At 44.6% G+C, this 19,598-nt stretch overlaps 1 protein-coding gene across 1 annotated transcript; it reads right to left on the bottom strand.

The window, feature by feature from the left end:
* Positions 1-364: 364 nt before the first annotated feature.
* Positions 365-18,627, bottom strand: LOC149339938 (glycoprotein antigen BM86-like). Its single transcript, XM_089550609.1, has 10 exons — positions 18,534-18,627; positions 15,280-15,332; positions 13,664-13,803; positions 9,085-9,255; positions 6,094-6,222; positions 5,689-5,817; positions 4,552-4,683; positions 3,608-3,772; positions 2,140-2,224; positions 365-477 (listed from the first exon to the last, which is right to left on the bottom strand). The coding sequence occupies exons 1-9, from the start codon at positions 18,540-18,542 to the stop codon at positions 2,142-2,144; spliced, it is 1,011 nt and encodes a 336-aa protein (XP_089406735.1). The 5' UTR covers positions 18,543-18,627; the 3' UTR covers positions 365-477; positions 2,140-2,141.
* Between the last annotated feature and the right edge of the window lie 971 nt (positions 18,628-19,598).

Below are 19,598 nucleotides of genomic sequence, written 5' to 3'. Positions count from 1 at the left end.
GGTGAGGCATGCAGCGAGCGAACATACTGGTGAAAACTTGTGCAGTCTTCCTTTGCCTCTTCATGCCCTTGAGCTCTAATCGTTTCCATAATCTCCAGACACAGCATATGGCATGCTGAACAAATTATCACTCGACAGGAACTTTATGACTATTTGACACCTATAAAACTCACCCGCCTTTTTTTGTAGAATTATGAGCAGTGCAGAACTTTCTAGATTGCTCAAGTTATGCATCGCATTCAATATACATGAATAAATCTGTTCGCTGCAAAGAATATTTATTTTGTTGCTCTGAAAGTTACGATTTCATAGTGCACAGTGAAAACAAACCTTTAAATAAGTTCAGGCTATAGCGGCAAAAATGGAGCAAAGTTGTAACAGTCAACTTGAAATTTTATCTGTCCGTAACACCAGCAGAGAAGGCAGTTGTACATCGACTACTGGCAGAATGGATTCGGTCTCCGCTTGAATGTTTGCCTTGAAAACATGGAAGAGAGAACAGGATGCGTTGTAAGAGGAAAAAATTAACACAATTGAGGGCAGCTTATAAAACACCATGAAATGTTCACATACACGTAGCACAGAATACAGAGCAACTTTATTGACTGACCTTTAAGCTCATTCGCGATAAAACAAACGGTTTAGCAAAGTGCTGACGACGATTAGCGTGCGTTGCAACGCATTACATGTTTTTCCGAAACTTCGCGGTCTTAAGATCACCGTTTGTCTAAACTGCCATTTCTTCCTCTCCTTGAACTGAAAGGTGCTGTAGTGTGTCGAACCACTTATAAATCATTAGGCGGTGTCTCTTTTTCGCTTTTTGTTTGGAAGCCATTATAAATGAACGCTCCTCGTCCTCCAGAAAAGCAAGGCAAACACTGGCCGGTATCCGTATCTGTGAATGCCATAAAACCTTCCTAATAATTAAGATGACATGGAGAGGCTTACAGATACGCGCACTTGCTCTCAACTAAAGAAAGGCTGACCGGTTGAAAGATGCTTGCGCGTCTGTTTCGGAGGCGCACGTTTCTAGCTTTGGAATTGCATGGCATAATATCAGTAAAGCTGTTAGTGGGCCCAGTTGGTTTTCTGTGCTTGACTTTCTGCGCTACTCTGGTTGCGAAACAAGAAGTGACGCTGTGTGCGGTTTTTTTTCTGTACTTCGTTGCTCCCTAACCAGGGTAGCGCAGTAAGGAAGTCAATACATGATGTGTGCGGGACCTCAGGCATGGGCATATTTGACCCCATTCACTGACGTATACATGTCGTGCATAGCTTCACTCTATCTTCCAAAATACTCCTTCGGGCTTATGCAGTTTGAGGTAAACAGACATGCACACTGTGTGCCTGTGTCTCTTGCACCAGCTGCTGCTTGGAAGTTGAAGAAACAGTTGCCAATTCAGGCAGCCGATCCTTATTCTCTTAGCAAGCAAGCGCCATTACATCTAATACTGCAGCACCCGCCCTCGCCATTGCAAAGAGAAATCGCTGCGATCGCTCTGTTTAAAATGAGGCCGCGCGATTGTGCTAGTAGCGGAGCTCATATCATTTCAAAGGTGGACGCGTGGAATAGACGCGTTTATGTAACGCCGCGAATGCAGCGTCGCAAACGCTCACATCTCGACAAGCCGGATGGCGAATACCAGCAGTTCCCAATTACAGAAGAGCACAACGGGGCAAACTACGTTTACGAACCCTAAGAGCAGTACGTCTTTCACTACCATATCACCTTTTATGATTAGAGCCTCTTTCGGGAACAACGAAAAGACTCCGGCTTTTGTAGATAAGGTCCATTCGAACTTTTGCCAGATGGCAGGATAAAAATGTAGCGCAAATGCTGAAAGAGACAATGTTGTAAACTGTGAACTCTATGAAGAGCGTGACAAAGTGAACCACGGATACATTTATGCAGCTGGAAATAAAGCGCACGATGCGACACCGCTGGCAGCTGATTGATAATATGGTTACTCCTGATCTTGAATAAGCACGCAGCATTCGTACGTCCAACTTAGTTTAGAGCCATCGCTGCCGTTTGACACCGGGTTCCGAAACCTGAAGAACCACTCCCATCTAATTGCTAAACTGAAGCCATTGGCGTAACGGCTGCTATTTTCCGCAGTCGAGGAGAAGAGTGCTTACCGCTAAGCTAGGAGAGCAAAAATTAACATGCTCAATAAAGCAACGGCGCTGACAGAGATGGTGCTTGACCTGGAGCCCTGAGGATCTGCAAAGAGGGGCAAAATTTACACTTTATTTTGCAGCCACTGGCAAAGTATTAGTGCAAAAAATGTTGACTTCCAAAACGCGAACACAGATCTTGAAATATGAATCGGGATTAAGTCGCTGTCCTAAAGCATAACCAATCGGGTAGAGTGAAGCAGTGAATCGAAGTCAGTGCCGAAATAATAAAGATCGTTAACAAAGTATTGATTTCTCCACTACTAGACCTCTTTTGTTATTTAATGTGAGCAATAGGTTTTCGCTGTTCATAAATCTCGAATTATCTTCAAGACATCAAGCGGCCTATATCAACGCACTCAATGAAAACAAATATGTTAGATACTTGATTACGAAAACACAAGAACGCCGAGAAGCATATGAGAAATACAGGCGAACGAAGTCGCCTGGTTTGTGAGTCGTGTTTTCAAACAGCGCCGAGTAAGTAACAACAGGAAACAAGAAAACGCTTGAAGTTCTTCGAAGGCCATATTTTTAATTGCGGTTTGGCAGCAACTTAGCAGGAATTAACTGCAGCAATAGTCTAAATGACAAGCACTTATTTGACAAAAAAAAATTCGCGGGCAATGACAGAAGTGCTGGCCGCGGTACCGTGAAGGCACTTTGCGACCTGAGAAAGAGTTCAGTACCCTCCCATTGCCTTCCAAAGTAACGAACAGCGTCAACGGTACTTATCCGCCGCCTTCAGACACACTTACACATACCACAAGTTTCAGTTATAGTGTCGACTTACGGTGGGCCTGTCGGCAGTAGCTCCCCCTGTACACTTTAATGGAGTGAAAAGTAATAACAGAAGGTTAAGGAAAAAGGATACACAAGGTATACACAATTAGTGTTTCACTGGTTTCGCATCGCCAGAAATTCCCCTCACTTAAATATTTAGAATACTTAGAATGTTATCGCTTGGTGTTACAGTTCCTCGTTCATTCTCCCTTAGAAAAGAGAACCGCGATCTCTTCTAAGATGTTTAGACGTGACACTGCTCATACGCCCATAAAAAGTTCCTCGCAGCCGCTCCAAAGAGGTGTTTTCTGGGTTTAATTTGTGCATTCGATTCACCATGATATAAACGTTGGCAATATGATTCTCTAGAGGTAAAGGCTATTCTATTACTTAAACAAGGAATTAAGATATGCCGGAGTGCACTGTAAAAGTAGTTTTAGGCGATCTCTATGTGATGAAGGGCCTGAAACGTCATGCTTTCTTTTTCAGAAATGTTGTCGACTGTTCGTTTACCATTGCTGCAAAACCAGTTTTATGTGTCCAGCTTTTTACCTTTAAGAAGCCAGTTTTAACCGCCTAGGCATTCCCACGACTGTAAAGGCTTTTTATTGAACCACATTAACCACACCTAAGTTTTCGTACGCACCCGGTGAAGCCTTTGTTGCCGTAATGAATTCAGCACCAGGCGATGCTTTCGTTGCAGTACCTGAGTCCTCTTTCTTTTGGCAAACAGCCTCGTTTTTTTCAACAATACACTCTTCATCTCTCAGCCCGCATTCTTGCATCTTTTCCTTTGTGCAATTCGATGAAGCTATGCAGCAGAAAAAAAATATAGTATGCATAAAGCTACCACTTCCTCGAGTTGCAGCAGTCAAGCCGTGGTTTAATATTGGTATTCACAGTGAAAGTGTTGTGATTAGGCCTAAGATGAACTTTGACTGTTTCTTTTCTTTGCTGTGCTAGCGCTTGTGGCAACAGGAATTATGCCCTTTTTTTGAACTGTACTGCACGTGAGGATTTTCTGGTGAACAAAGCCGGATAACACAAATCTTCCTTTTTCGTTGATCTGTTAAGCGTCACTGGGTCAATCAACAGCTATCAGAATTAGCTATTTTATGGGCTGGCTAGAGTGGTGGTGCTAATAGATTAGAGTCCATGACTTGGCAGAATTTCTCTTGAGGGAGAAAAATTTACAAATCTTCAAATCTTTCCTATGTGCTGCTATGGCTGTGCAGAGTAATATTTAGCATGCAAATATTATTCCGCAGGCATGAGCAGCCAGAGAGCTCAGCTGTGTAGGTTTCTAAACCTTTCTAAGTTTCTAGGTTCTGCCTAGTCCTGTTGATGGTCTTGGTTAATTATCAATTAATCATTAGTTGATCGTAATTATTATTCTGTATCTCTGGATTTCGGAACACCTTCAGCGCTGCGAGCAATCAGCTCGGAAGTACCTGAAGGTACGACGAGATCAACTTCCTGGGTTAGGTTTTCAGGATATCACTACTCACAGTGAACAGCCCAGGCAACCGAACTGTTGCAATGGCTTTTATTTTCAAAGCCTAATAACAACATTTAGCTTTGCTTACATACCAGTTGAAGCTGCAGTTGTTGTGGCTGACACTTCTTTCTGTTTGCAAACCACCGTGCCGTTTTCAACAAAACATTCTTTCCCTTTCTTCTCACATTCTTCGCTATTTTCCTGTGCACATGCTTTTGGAGGTACTGCAGAGAAAAATGGCTTGACGATTATCATTGCCAAGCACGAAATATTGTGTGAAAGCATAGTTTGCTGCAGGTGGACTCCACCGCCACGTTACCTGAAAGCGCAATTGAGGTGTCCACTGACCCAGGGAGCCAGCTACACGCGTTTTAAACTTTTTCACCGTAAATTGCAACTGACCATTGTACGCCAGCGGCCTACGCTCCCGTGCGGAGTGTCTATAGCAATGTTGTCAACGTCAATGCGTATTGCTTTAGTGCCGTGCTGCATGCGCTGCTCTCGCGCAGTGGCCGGCGACACTGATCTGTTTGCGCCACAGCGAATTCAAATCTCAGTCGCAGATATTTCGTCTATTTTCATTTACTTATTTACTTCACAAACCCACTAACATCTCAAACACAAAAACACCGGAAGATCTTTCTGGTGGTTTACCCAACGCAGTAGTGCTTTTGCACCAATAAATTCAGGTTTTCTGACTCCACCGCTTTTCAACAAAACTTCAAGGAAATCTCGTAAAATTAAAGTTGGGACGCAGCAATTTAGTGTGGCGTTTTAGTGAAAAAGACTGTTTTGTTCTTTCCTGCAAGCAGAGTACTCGTATTAGTCCACTAGTGCGTTCGGATGACTTTGTGTGTGTTTTTTTCTCTCTTGCTGCACACAAATAAGCAAGTTCGGTCTGAAAACTGCTTTCCTCCCGTTTAATGCTGGAAACATCTCACAGTCAGCAGGAGATTTTTTCTAAGAAAGCAAAGCGCCAAGTTAAGCTGCACTTAATTATCGTTCATATCGAAACGCACACCTTTCAGGTGGCGCAGTCATGTCGAAAAGCCTTGAGACATTCGCACTGATTGTAGCCACATACACCACTAATGATATCAGCGCTTCTCTCGTAATGCTCGAGCTATAACAAATTCCTTTCCCAACACGAGCATAGCGGGCTCCTCCAATGTGCAAGGATTTGTCAACTGAAACTGAGAACTGTGAGTCGATTCGTGAAGTGCACTCACCAGTACAACGGTCACCGACTTCCACCGTGCCTATAGGGCACAAGCATTGCGCTGTGCGTTCTCTGTAGACACATTCGCGTCCCTTGCCTTGGCATTCTTGAACCTCCGTAGGATTACATTTCGTACGACCTGAACATCGGCAAATAGTGCACACTTAGCAGCGTATTAACAATGTTTAAAAACGGGCATTTTTTAATTTTAACATTCTTCCTTCAGAGCTGTATCTGTTCATGCTCTTAAAATTTAGATTTTCTTTGAAAATTACTTCACAGACCAACGTCATTGTGAGGTGTGGAGTCGCTTAATGCCCATTAAAAAAAAGAAGGCTTGCACAAAGAGGGTTCAAACATGGTTTGGGTCACGAAAGAGTGAAAAACTGAACATATTCACAGTTCTTTCACTCACCAGTACATTCCCCGTTGCCTTCAATCGTGCCTTTGGGACACTTGCACTCTGCTTTGTCGTTTTTGTAGACGCATATATGTCCATCTTTGTGGCACTGCAGCTCTTGTTCTGGGGGGCAGGATAGTTTGGCTGCGCATAAAAAACAATGTCCCAATGAATGGCATCGTAAAATTAAGGATTTTCAGTTGTTGTCACCTATGTTTGTGTATTAAAGCTCAAGTATTTCTAGTGGCAAAGTTCTTTTCGTTTCACAGGCAACTCCTTGATAACAGTGAACATAAATATGCGTAATGAATGCATGGAATGTGGTTTTCGACTGCTTGTCGGAATTCACTGGTGATGCACTAGGCATGTTTTCGCTAACGAGGGAAGGCTTTCGCGATCATCCATGTCGTTTTGCTGCGGCACGTATTTACCCCAGAAATTCATTGCCGTATTCCGAAAATCTTTCGATCCCTAAGTATCGTTCCTGACTGGCACAGCACATGCGCACCTTTCACAGACTAAGTGAGATAAAATGGTTTATGGTTTATGGTGGTCTAACGACCCAAAGCGACTCAGGCTATGAGGGACACCGTAGTGAAGCACTCCAAAAATTTCGATCACCTGGGGTTCTTTAACGCGCGCTGATATCGCACAGTACACGGGCGTCTAGAGTCTCCCCTCCCTCAAAGTTCGACCGCCGCGGCTGGTATCGAAGCCGCGTCTTTCGGGTCAGCATAGCGCCATAACCACTGAGCCACTATGCGGCCACATGAGATGGAATGCTCAGGTAACCTGCTTACAACTGATACTGCTCGGTATAAGCAGGGGATGAGAAGAAAACAGACCTTGTAGAAAAATAGGCTCACAGCGAATAAATTTTTTCATCTCACTGGAAGCTTGTAAAAGTGCAATTCTCATTTACTGCGATGAAAATAAGGGAGGGGTGACTTCACGCAATTAAATATTATCTCTTGAGCCCATTTCAACATCAGCTGAAGCGTGTTTTTTTCTCTGCGTATGCCTAACCATATTTTGAATGATTGGGTCCTTTCCGTTACCTGTTGCTGTGCTGCATCATTACTTTTTGTGATGCACCGATAACTAGAACTGTTTTTTATACGTTAAATATGATTTTTCAAGTTATCTATCTTTTTGATGTGGTATTCTTGGTGTGTACCAGGTTTCGTAGTTAGACACCATCAAGCTTTAAAAAAGAAACGGAAGGTTCAAGCCCACTGAACACCACTGGGCTTTGTTGACAGTCACGTGGCCTAGTGTGCAGCACATTTTTTTTCTCCAGAGTTAATTATTTACTAAATATTTATTCGCTATGTTTTTGAATATTGGTTTCAGGAATTAAAGCGTCCATTCTCAAGTTATGGATGGTCTTTAAAAGCAGCTAGCTGAAATATTTGCACGAAGGTGCCATTTACTAAAAGTGGCTCTTTATTACCGGCCTTATAAGAAGCTCGCAAAGTGCGAAATGTTCCGCGTGGCAGCGGTGTTGCTTCAACTTCTCAAGACGCGTGTCAGAGAACAACATCTGCGTTTTTCTGGAGTGCTCTCCACGACAGCGCTTTTCGTGCGCACAGGGCGAAAGATATCCGCCAGCAGTTGTCCCATAGTAGATTTCTTTTAAAGCCACCAAATAAAGGTTCTTAAATGTTACCTTGGTGGAGATATTTCAGCCAGCTATTTTTCACGACGATCAACAACTTGTTAATATACACTTTGTTCCTCAGGCCAATATTTAAAATAAACTGCTAGTTAATTTTTTTGTACCTAATTGACTCCGGAGAACAAAAAAATACCGCAGACTAGACCACGCGACTCTCAACAGCCCTCAGTTAGTTTCATGGCGCTGGGAGACTGCGTATATTTTAAACGCTTGGTTACCTTAAGCTGCGACACCATATAATAATAATAATGCCTTTATTTTTCATCACAAGGATGAGGGAGGCAGAGAGAAAAGCTAGGGGTGTAGCTTGACGAGCTCTCGCCTCCCCAAAAATAGATATAAGTTGTACAGGAAAAATATGCAGACAGCATAACGGCATACCAGCAAAGCTTAAAAAAAAAGAAAAACCTAGCAGTAATACTAAAGAAAAAAGGAAGCATGAACAGAACCTATTTTTTGACACAACTTTAACACTTTGTAACGCGTAAAAATCAAACGTAAAGGCAAAATTACATAAAAATTACAAATTGCAAAATTGGAATCATAAATTTAAACACAATTACAGGAATTACAACTCAGAAGTTACAAAATCACAACCACAAAAAAATTATACAAAATTATAGAAATTACACTTCAAAGTTACACCGGGTTACATATACTTGAAACAAAGTTTTGCAACTCTTTTTTTTTTCGAGTGCTCAACAGTCATGTTGTGGCTATGACAGAGGTTGAGATAGTGCGATAGACTATACCTAAGCATCTGTTTGCCATAACCTGTTCTGTATGAATACATGTGGCATATTTCGTTGTTTCTTGTTTTGTACGATGCCTGTTTTTTGCATAATGAAGCCAGTGTGGCAATGAAAGGAGTATTGTTTTTATTTTCGGTTTTGTATTTAAGAGCAAGCAGTATGCATATAAATCATTAATTGGCATTATGTTCCCTTTCTCAAAGGGTGGTTTGGATGGGTGGTCATATGCTACATTATATACTATTCGAAGAATTCTTTTTTGTTGGGTGAGTAATTTTCGGACGTTTGTGAAAGATGTATTTCCCCATACCAAGTGACAGTAATTTAGATGCGAGCACAACAATGACTTATACAGAATATATGCAGCATGAAAACTACTGGCTACGTAGGCAGCTTGCGGGTAGCTTTCTCCCTTGATACGAGTTGTGTTTTCACTTTCCAACTAACACCCGACTGTTGCTTTCTATGATCTTTAATTCCTGCCTCGGCAGGATTTGTAACAGGCAGCTAATTGACTGAACCTCAACGGCTACAGTTTTCTCTTCCAGCTGCAGAAGGAGCGAAGAAGCCACTCACGCTCGCATACGGACCGGCGCAGGCGACCAAGAGTCTTCTGGTTCACTTCGCGGTAGCCGGACGCGCACTTGAACCAGAACAGGTCGTCTTCCTTGACGCACTTGTTGGCACCTTTGTATGCGCTTTCTTGCTTCTTCAGCAGAGTTTCGCAGAGATTCTCCTCCTCGATTTCTGCAAGAGATACGACTCTCCGTTTGCCTTTTCGCGAACAGCTTTCAAATAAAATCGGAAGCACTAGTGGGACGGGGGAGATTACATATAGGTTTGGAGAATCAGTAGACCCGCCTTTTGTAATGCCGAAAACATGCCCGACACCATCAAGAGTTTGGTGATTCCTTCACACACATTATATGGTTCAAGGTAACAAGTCCTTCTCAGAACAAACTAGGGCTAGTCGAGAGGCGTGCCGCCGAAACTTGGGACGAGAGGTCACTGACAACTGAAGGTTATATTCGGTAAACATGCTCGCGGAAACAACCGCGCTTGCCAAGCAGCACCAGTGAGCAGGCAATCGCAATGACTTGTGATTTAGTCTGAAGATGCTGAAAGTTGATATCACTGGAAAAACTACGAAACACAAAAGTTGAAACATAGTATCTGCTGTAAATATTAAAAATAAAAGTAGCAGAGGTATGGCGCTTATTAAACCTAATGATACGAGCGAAAGCTCTGCTAAGTATGGGTAAGCATGGTTTGACGCCGGAGTCGGTGCGGCGCGCGCCTCATCCATGGCGAGACTTAGCGACCGAGCGCCAGCGAAGCAGCTGTTATACCCTCAGCTAGTCAAGTGGTACAGCAGCAGCTAGCCTCCGAGCGGGCGCTGCTGCGTTACCACTCCATAGCGAGTCACGTGGTATGACGTCACCTGCCGCACCTTCGCTCCGCCGGCTCAAGGTCAAACGCACACACATTCCGAAAAGTCCGGCTATTTATTCAGGGACTAGAGAAAAACATTGAAATTGTTGCATAAAGTTATTTGATTTGTTTTATTTGGTTCTATCTTTCGTTCCATCTTTCCCGTACCGTGCCATCTTTACTGCAGTTACGATGCCTCAGTACTCTTTGTTTTCGTAGTTCTTACAGTGATAAGTAACTATTTCTTCCTTTGTGAGCGTAATTAACTTCATTTGCCTGTTTACGGGTGTGGCTGGACATGCATGATTATTGCTCAAATAAACTCTTAATTTTCCAGTCGGCGCTCGTCTGGTGCCTCCTTCTCTTTGCCTTGGCTTGCATTATGAATTTTGACTTCATATATGGCCACCAATCTTTGTAGTGTTTGTTCACACTCGAAGCCGCCTGCCCTCGGGTTTATCACTTTGTGACGCGAGATGCGGCCAGACTAATCTCGCATGATCGCAGCCACGTGCAACTGCTTCCACATTGTTCCAGAGTGTAGTAGTTGCTCTGGCGCAGTATCTCCACGGTTGCGTGCCAGATGTCACGTAGTGGTGACGGCTGCCCGGCAGTCTGGAAGACAACCAAGAGGCTTCGGTGGCGGCAACAGTAACAAGCGTGCTCGGCGGTTGTCGAACAGAAAGGCTGCAGCACACCGCCACACTTAGTTTAAAGCTGACAAACTTTTTCCGCCCTTCTTTTCTTCTGTGTGCCTTCCTTGGCCTGCAGCTGTTGGTCTGTTCTTCTCTGAATATGTCCCAACCATCGAGATAAGGCGCCAAAGCTACTACAACAATATGGAACAATGCGGAAGCAGTTGCGCCTGGCTAGGATCATTCCAGATAAGTCTGGTCGCATCTCGCTTCACCAACAAAATGATAAAGCCGAGTGCTTGAGGCTTGAGCAAGGACAAACAGTACAAAGATTCGTGGAAACATGAGATTTCGGAACGGCGTTATGGTTTTTGCGCAGCAGATATTAGCAAATATTTATATCTCTGCATATGACTCAGGGGTGCCCCCGGATAAAGTTTCCACCTAAGAAACGCCCCCATTTTCGAAGTAGACAACTATGTTCTCAAACGGGTGCCACCAAACGCCCCGTAACCACCTGTGATTTGATTATCCGCCTCGCATGCGAAAGGTAGGGGGCTCGATAGCCAGTGCTGCCCTGTGTCCACCGGCTTTCTAACGGGTACAAGCTTTCCGCTGGCCTGGTGCTCGCCTTACCTTACGTTGCGTGCAATACCTGTATGCAGTGCGCTATAAACTGGATAGTTTCCCCCGCTGGCGGTGCTAAACGTGTTCACTGCACAGGGGCTTCAATCGGGGACCGTTTCCAAGAGCCTAATACCAGAAGCTGCCAGGGAAATACTAGACTGCTTTCATACATGATACGTTTCCGGTACCTACGGGCGGGTAAACAGAGCTAAAGCATGGTAACTTTCCGGCGAACGCCTTCCACTTATCCCCCTGCGATGTGGACTCGTGCGTCCGCTCGGCCACTTTTGATGGAGGGCACACGACCAACAATCATGCAACCCTTACTCTACAGCGATTCCATCCTTCGACACGGAAGTGACTAAACAACGAACAAATTCCGGGCATTCAAACCCCCACTGGTGCTGTCCCAAACGTAATGGCTGTTATCCTGTACCCTGAGGGCTCCCGAACTGAGCGGCAATCAGTGTCACAATCACTCTTGAAATTTTTAGAGGACGCTGGCCTTCTGAAACAGCGTAGAGCATTAATCATTTAAATCAATCACTCAGGCGGAGCAATTGCGCCGCTGTAAGTCTACCCCGCCAGTACATTCACACCACCACCACCCAGGCACCGCGTCGCGTCTATAAAAAAAAGTGGTGTCGGTGGACAATGAGTGGCCGAGGGGAAGTGCGTCTCTGGATGGTCCGCCGTTTCAGCGAAGTCACCGGAGGAAGGGCTTCGTGCTGTCACTTTTCTTGGCATGTCCTGCACTGCTCTGCACTGCGTGATCGCAGTGCGATCTGGTACTGCAAAATATTTCATGTTTGCATCTATTCTTAAAGTCAAGGAAGAGTCTAATAAAGAGGACAATTTTCTGGCCAGTGCGTTCCCGAATAATTAACTATGTCGGCAATTTTTTACTTCGGCACTTTTTCTTCCTAGTGAGCGCTTCCTCATGGGAATTTCCGGGGACGTATTTTCCGGCCATAATCTTTTCTACACCCTACTAATGGTTATGAACCAACGGTGTCCGGTATTTTATTTGTTTCATGCCTGCTTCTTGCGGGGTGTAACTGTTTTCTTCGGGGATAGTTTCCTGTATTATTTTTCTATATTTGTCTCCCGGATAGTGAATTAATTTTACATTGTTTACAAGAAAGCAGTTGATTCTGCATTTGACTGACATGGTGTTTATACAATGCCACCAAAGAAAGCGCATATCTCATTTAGTGCCTCATTTTTGAGGGCGAAAATGACGGGCGTCCGCCGCCTTACCAAAATCAACACACCGCCGTTGTTCTGTTATCTCCACGTTCAAGTTTCACCTTAATTTTCGTGTAGGCTATTTTCCGCAGATACTCGCAACAATTGATAAGCTTGAAATGTGCTGCTCGGGAGTTACATTACGATCAGTTCTTTACTCCTACACAAAGCGCGGTCACACAGCAACGTTGACCGCCATGCCCGTTGGTCTACGGCTGACAAGGTAAGAACCAGCGGAAAGAAGATACAGTACCAGAAAATAGGAGCAGCACTAGGCCCATATGTGAACTTAAAACCATGTGACCCGAACCAACAGGGTCCTGATCCTGGTGGCTTAATTAAATGACACCGTCATAGGGAAGTGGATATCGGTGGATGTAGGAGCAGAGTCCTTCAATACCGCTTTACGGTCATGAAACTTCTCCATAACTCTGGAAAGTGGCGAAGTGGGAGACCGCCTAACTGCGTAGAAAGCGTCGTCGACGGAATCTTGCGGTGTGCTGCTTTCTTGTTTTGATATTGTATCAGACGCTGTGTGGAAGCACGCAACACCTGTGGTTCTGTGGACAAGCGACGGCTGTCTGAACGATGCCTTCACCTACGGGCTGCTGCTCCGGCTACAGAGCAACAACGAATAGGTGTCCCTTTTTCGTTTACTGCCTGACGATGAACTACAAGAGAAGTAGAGACGCGCCATTGCACGAAAAGAAATTGGTGGCTTCTGTTTCAATTCGCTGAACGTGAGTGTTTTTGAGAAACGATTCGATCCCACGACGTCGTTCGGAATGGCGAACGTGAGCTGCCCATGCTGAAGCCTCGCACCATTCCTATAGAATATTCAGACGGTTCCCAAGATACTTAACCAAGCCCAAACCATGCTCTCGGCCATTAACAAAGCGACGCCGTAACGCATCAGATACCTGCACAGCAAAGGACTCGTGGGATAACTCGTGCCCGTCCTATTCGGCCATCGGCGACGCTGCGGAAGCAGGTAGTAACAAGTGAGCCTCGGTTTATACGCAGATGACTCGCTAGCGCCAACGGTTCATAGCCTGAAATGCCTGAAATGAACCGCAGTCACCGCAGGAAGACGCCTATGGCTAAAGACGCAGGCAATGTGGCTAGTCACTCTGCCATACGGTCAAGTAAGCAGCCAGACTAAAACGCACTCTGCAAGCATACAGCCATTAAAACATGCATTCGAGATTTCTTACCTGTGGCGGAGCCCTTTTCGATCGGCAGCAGCGGATAAAAGATGCAAAAGCTTCCGTCGGAGTACTCGCATGTTTTCAGCATCTTGGTCAGATATTTAGACAGTGGCTTTTCGGTGATGAGTCTCGCCGTGATGTTTTCTCTGCAGTAGCCAGAGAGATATCGAATCTGCTGAGTACACTACGCCAGCATTAGACCTACGCGATGAGAAGTAAGTGAAGAGTGGGAAGGGAGGTCGCAATTCACTGCCCCGTATTCTATAGCACCCCATGATGGAAACACAGCGTAAGCACGTGGGTCGCATCGCCACTGATGACGCTGTCAGTAATGGTAACCGCTTTTATAAGCATCGCTCGAGGCACTTGCATGACAGGTAGCGTGATGAGATTTTTTCGACCTTTTCTCGGCGAAGAAATGCTACTCCGTGTACTCCGTGGGCTCACCGACGCTGGAAGTAAAACGTTTGTTTTTTTTCGGCTTTAAGCAGGAATAGCCCTAGTGCAAAAAACTTAATAGCACTGAAGTCTCGCCTTAACTACGTTCTACGAAGCTATTTATTCGATTGCTTGCATAAAGAGACTGAGCATACATTTAACGCCATTTAGTAACACTTGCTCTTAATGCACGCACAGATAAGGCCTGTCATCAGGCACCATAGAAGCAGAATTAAAAAGAGTTGAGTTGCGCGAGACGACAAAAACACCGAGGAAGACGACTTCCAAATATCTACGTCGAAGAAAGGGATCGAGTTCGCCGATCTCAAATAGAGTCTGGAAAGTAGTGCCGTATTCATCAAAAACAAAGTCTGGGTCACATAAGATATCATAGTAACTAGAGGGTACCTTAAGACCAAATAGAAATGAGACAGTCTAAAATGTCAGTTCCGCACAGCGCTACACCACTACACGCTTGGAAAACTGTATGAAGCGGCATACAACCACGGAGAGCTTCAGCCATTGTTACCGAGAACAAATGAGTTGTCCTACTACGAGTAGACAGAAAACAAACCCATGATAATTAAGAAGATCAAGAACTTTAGGCTGTTTTGTGCCAAGGCAATTTGAGGCCACCAGGCACCCCGTAGTTGGGGATTGTGAATATTCAAAAGAAATTGTTCAAGAAGGGGCCACTCCCACGACGTGCTAGAATGCCTTGAAGCATATACTAGCATGCCTAATGTTTAAAATGAGCTCTTGAGCAGCGCCTCGCTCTCGCCCGGGAGGCCGACAAGCGCGATAGACTTGCCGGGAGGTGCGCCCCTTCCGACCGCCGTACGAAGGTCGCCGCATTTCTACACAGTTGTAAGTTCGGAGCAGACGGGTGGGTTAAAAGTGGGAACAAGGAAACCTGACAACAATTCTAAGGAGCAAGCATCTCTCGCTCGATTGTTTGAATGCTGCGATATGTGTTATACTAACCTGTATCGTTTTTGACCAAGGATATTAATCGATACGGTTGTGCAAATGAGCCCATGGTGATTAGGTGAACTCCCTAGACAGCAGTGCAACGAGCCGCTACTGCAATACAACACTCATAGTAGAATTAAGGCATAGATTGCTTCTAAGTAACTGATTGTGTAACTGTTCCAAAGATAGATACAAACAAGAGTCGTACTCACTTGCAGTTTAGCACTTCAACCTTGTAAACCTCAGGGCCTAGCGTCGCTCGAATCTTCGGGGGAAAAAAATGAACGCGAATTGAGCACAATTGAAGAATGCATGGACGGGCTCCGTCAGTCAGCCCAAATATTCCGCGTCAAATCAAGACGCCGTAGAGGCAACCCACTTAGCGCCAAGGTGTAATGCACAGTTGATGCAATGTGTACGTAAAATTTTGTTCCTAACGTTGTGAAGCCGTTCCACAGCATAAAAAACACCTTCAAATTACAGCTTTTGACTTATACTAGCGCGATTCCGGCGTTTAAAACACAGTTGCAACTTTATATAGCTGAAGCATATAGCCACTGAGTAATTATTATCCCCTAATAAAATGAGCATTATATTATTATTTTCCGCTTGTTGACGCAACTGTACCTAAGCTTTGGCCGTGAAAGCAATCAAGTGAATAATACATAAATTCAGCGACGAAGGGACAGACAGGGGCTGCATAATGCACAGCACATTGAAAGAAAAAAAAATGTACTTTTAACAAGGCAAAACAAAGATAGAGAATCGAACAGTCAAGGGAACAAAGTGGTGCCCTGAAAATGGAGATCTTATTCAAAGCAGGTAGGTTGTGGAAGGGAAAGTTCATCTATCATCCTGCAAGAATTGAAGAAACATCTCGTGCAAGTACTCGAAGGTAAATTGGAGCAGGATTATTGGCTGTCAGTTGTACAGTCGGCTGGAATTTTTTATATCTCTGGCTGATTTACAGCATAAGCTTAACTTTTTAACGCATGCGTCTTCTTGATGAAGGCAAAAGGTTTGAAGGACAGAGAGAAACTGCGGACGGCCAGATTTTCATCGCACTTGTTTTATTGAGAGACTTTCTCTCTCTCTCTCTATAGAAAGCGTGTGAATACGAAATTGCCACATCTAGAGCCTTTGTTTCCAACTTTCCGCTCCTATCAGCCCTTTTCACTGGCTTATAGCAAAGCGTGTTGAAGTCTCCATAGAGGCTGTTACTATCACCGCTCGCGAGAATATCCCCATGCAAAGTGGATGGGGGGATGAATTTCACTCTTCATTTGAAACTGAAAAAAACTTTTATAAGAAAACTGCTTTTTTTTCGTGAATGAAATTTTAGTATGCCAGATTTACAACTTTCTAGCTGATGCCCTTTGCACAAACGCAGTAAATATTAGTTAAAACAGTAATCTTCTGTTCATAAGTATTTCCGAACGGATACAGTTGTACACAATGAAACAATGAGCACAGTGCACACGCCCGACTGCCACGTCCGTGACTAAATAATTTCATTTGCAGACAACACAACCACAAATTAGGATTGTGGAAATAAAAAAAAATGGCAGTGGTTTAGCTCTGGTTAAGCCTGGAGGATTGCGAAAGCAACGAGGAGAGAGAGAGAGGCGATGGAGAGCGCGCGGCAGCTGCGGCGGTCCCGGCACGCTAGCTATGCGCCGCTACTGCGCATGCGCAACTGGTGAGCGCGGCGGCGGCACCTCTGAGTCACCCGCGCAGCGACGGCGGCGGCGCGCCAGGTGTGCGCCATGTGACGTCACTGCTCCTCGCGCATGCGCAGTATGGCCTTTGCTCAGCTCCGCGAAATGGCGCGGTGACTCGCGTAGTGTTGCTTTCGCAACAAAAACGCGTGGACAACTTGCACGAGACTCGACCTCCTTCCTCTGCAATGGCCAATGAACATATCGTAACCCGCGAAGACACCCAAGGTATTTTCATTACTCTTTTTTTTACATGATTGAAATAATTGTTTGATAAAACCACGCCATATTTGCGGCTCAGAGAACATATCAACGAAATGACATGCCCGAAACAAGCTGACTACGTTTTTTCCTCGTCTGCTGCCCCAGAGGGGTTGCGCCCGACCGTCTGCTCTGGCAGAACAGAATCCGACTAGCACTCGCAGATTTTTAAAGATCACTCCGCGTATTACTCCATCAGCGGCAGAGCGGCAAGCCTCCAAGCGACTGATGGAAAGGCACTCGGCGTGTAATCTTTCTCCATGCAACCATGTTGATCGACTCCTCCTACTCTCCGCGGAGTTAAAAAAAAAACAGAAATAAGGGGAGGGAAGCTGTGACGTTTTTCCCGATATATAAATTAAGTGTAAATTAAATAATCGAAAAAATTAAACAGGATAACAATTCGAAGTTTCTGAGAATTCTCAGAGCGCGTAGATCGAGTTCCTGCGATAAAACGAAGAACTCAAAATAGTCATCAGTACACATTTAACGAGACCACGCTTTCTTCCTGTCTATTCCTGTCTCCGGCCGCCAGGGGAGATCACTTTGGACCGCGCCGATGAGCGAGCGCCAGTGTGCACCGCTCGCATGTAAATAAAAGATTAACTCGTGTCTGCAAACTCCTTGTTTGAAGCCAAGACACAAAACAGAAGTAAAACCTATGGCTGTTTGGTCTAGGTTGACAACAGCTTCGCTGTTTCAGTCTTATTTCCGCAACCTATTCCACTCTTTTTATAAGCTCGAACAAGTTAATCGAGGAGCATGATGATCATTCGAAATAAGGCGCTGTAAGTATCAATCTAGTGAATTTCGCGATGAAAGCTTCAGTCTATTTTTGAAACCAAAGATTAGTGAACCACCTCTTCCTGAGACAACAGGCATTTAACTTTAACAAGGTGTATTGTCCTAATTAAAAGAATAAAGAGGCGCCTCCTTAAGAGCTTCGTGCCAGAAACCATTTGGAGAAGTAGGGCACAAACAAATGTTATTTCGAATTTTTCGCCCTTCCTCCTCATGCCAACCTATGGAGATAATAAGAAGCCAAATTGGGAGGCCCTGAGTGAGTGGTTGGAATGAATGGCAAGATCGTAGAAAACCACAAATACCAGCTGTAAAAAGATTCAGCTACAACAACGCCCCCTTTATCCTCCATTTATCAAATCTGAATATCCATCATGTTTAAACACAGCACTAGGAGTCACTGACCATTGAATACCATAAGCGGCCTCTTCATTTCAGCGCAAAAGGACAAACCGAGCCTCTTGGGGGTGTAGTAAAAAAAAATATTGGGACATAACTGGTTGAGCGTCAAGAGTGTTTTACATGCGTGTCTACCTTCCAGAAATTTAGAAACGCTGAAATGAGAAACAGAACCTCCGAGATAAAGGAACGACAAATTTTTTGAGTGAAAGATAGGTTGAGAGACCGTTAAAACAAGGTCAAATTTCCTGAATGGTCGTAAAAAAAACTCCACCAGACCTACTTACTGCATCCATCACTTGTCCCTCATGTGACGCGCAGTCTTTTGCTCCAAGCGATATATTCGTCTTAAAAGAAACAGTGTAGTAATTTTCGTCTGAAACAGGTTAGATGAAACAGAGCATTCGCAGTGAGTCCTAGTTCTGGCTGTTGCTAAATACTTTAACTTTATGAGCTACAGATGCTAGGGGCTGGAAAGAGGCAGAAAAAGTGAAAAACATTCTCAGCAGCCTTTTCTTAATGTTTCTCGTTTGCCTGCGCTATTAGTTAGACCTATCGGTTCCGTAAAATGCCGCCGTAAATTTCCCCAAACCCCACCGGATGCCCAAAACATGAAATGGGAAGGTTTACGAATGACCTGAGGAGCCTCTCGTGATATTAAGAGGAGCGAGACAGCTAATTACTCTCTCATTACCTGTAAGAGAGAAACAAAACGTCGTTTCAGCATCACGGCCGGCTTTCTCAACCGTCAGTCTACATTGAGAGTACCGTTACTGCTACGGTCTTATAGCAACATAAAATCTACAAAAATAAAAGATATAATCTACAAAATTCTAAGAAGAAATACTCCACGTACTTGCAGCTGGGCTTGATGGTGCATATTTAGGGAATGCATAGGAGCGCAAAGGTAGAAACATGGAGCACTCGTCCCGTTCCCTTACTGCGTCCATGTTCGTATTTTTGCTCTCCTGCGTCTTTCCTAAGAAACACTGAAGTTGAATAAAAAAAAAATATGCAGCCTATTTCGTTGTCGAGAGTGCGAAACCATGAAATGCATCGTGAGAAGGGCGTGGCGGATTCTAAAGCTGCTCATAGATTGCGGCAGCCGAACTAGGATACTGGCCTGTTCCTTTTGCTGGTGTGTGGGCACCAGCTTTTGCCCGCTTCTGCTAATAAAGTTAGGTAGCACGCCTGGTCTTTCTATCAGTTTTCGCCTGTGAGGAGCCACCGTCATCAGCAGTTTTTATTTTAGCTGGATAGTGCACTCGGCTTCCGTCGGCATTTCGATGCTTGACGAGCCACTGCGTTCATCCATTTTTCTTTCTGGGGCTCGGGTCACCACTTAGCTTCCC

Source organism: Amblyomma mixtum, chromosome 6 (assembly GCF_055824585.1).
Source record: "Amblyomma mixtum isolate Tamu chromosome 6, ASM5582458v1, whole genome shotgun sequence".
NCBI classification, from domain to species: domain Eukaryota; kingdom Metazoa; phylum Arthropoda; class Arachnida; order Ixodida; family Ixodidae; genus Amblyomma; species Amblyomma mixtum.
Note: the sequence above shows the minus strand (reverse complement) of the source record. Positions and strands in the feature narration are given on the sequence as shown.

Excerpts from the sequence above, each read along its gene's own strand:
- LOC149339938 (XM_089550609.1), bottom strand. Across the intron at positions 4,684-5,688 it reads AGTCGGTGACCGTTGTACTG|TACCTCCAAAAGCATGTGCA; the intron begins GTGAGTGCACTT and ends TTTTCTCTGCAG. Across the intron at positions 3,773-4,551 it reads AACAACTGCAGCTTCAACTG|CTTCATCGAATTGCACAAAG; the intron begins GTATGTAAGCAA and ends TCTGCTGCATAG.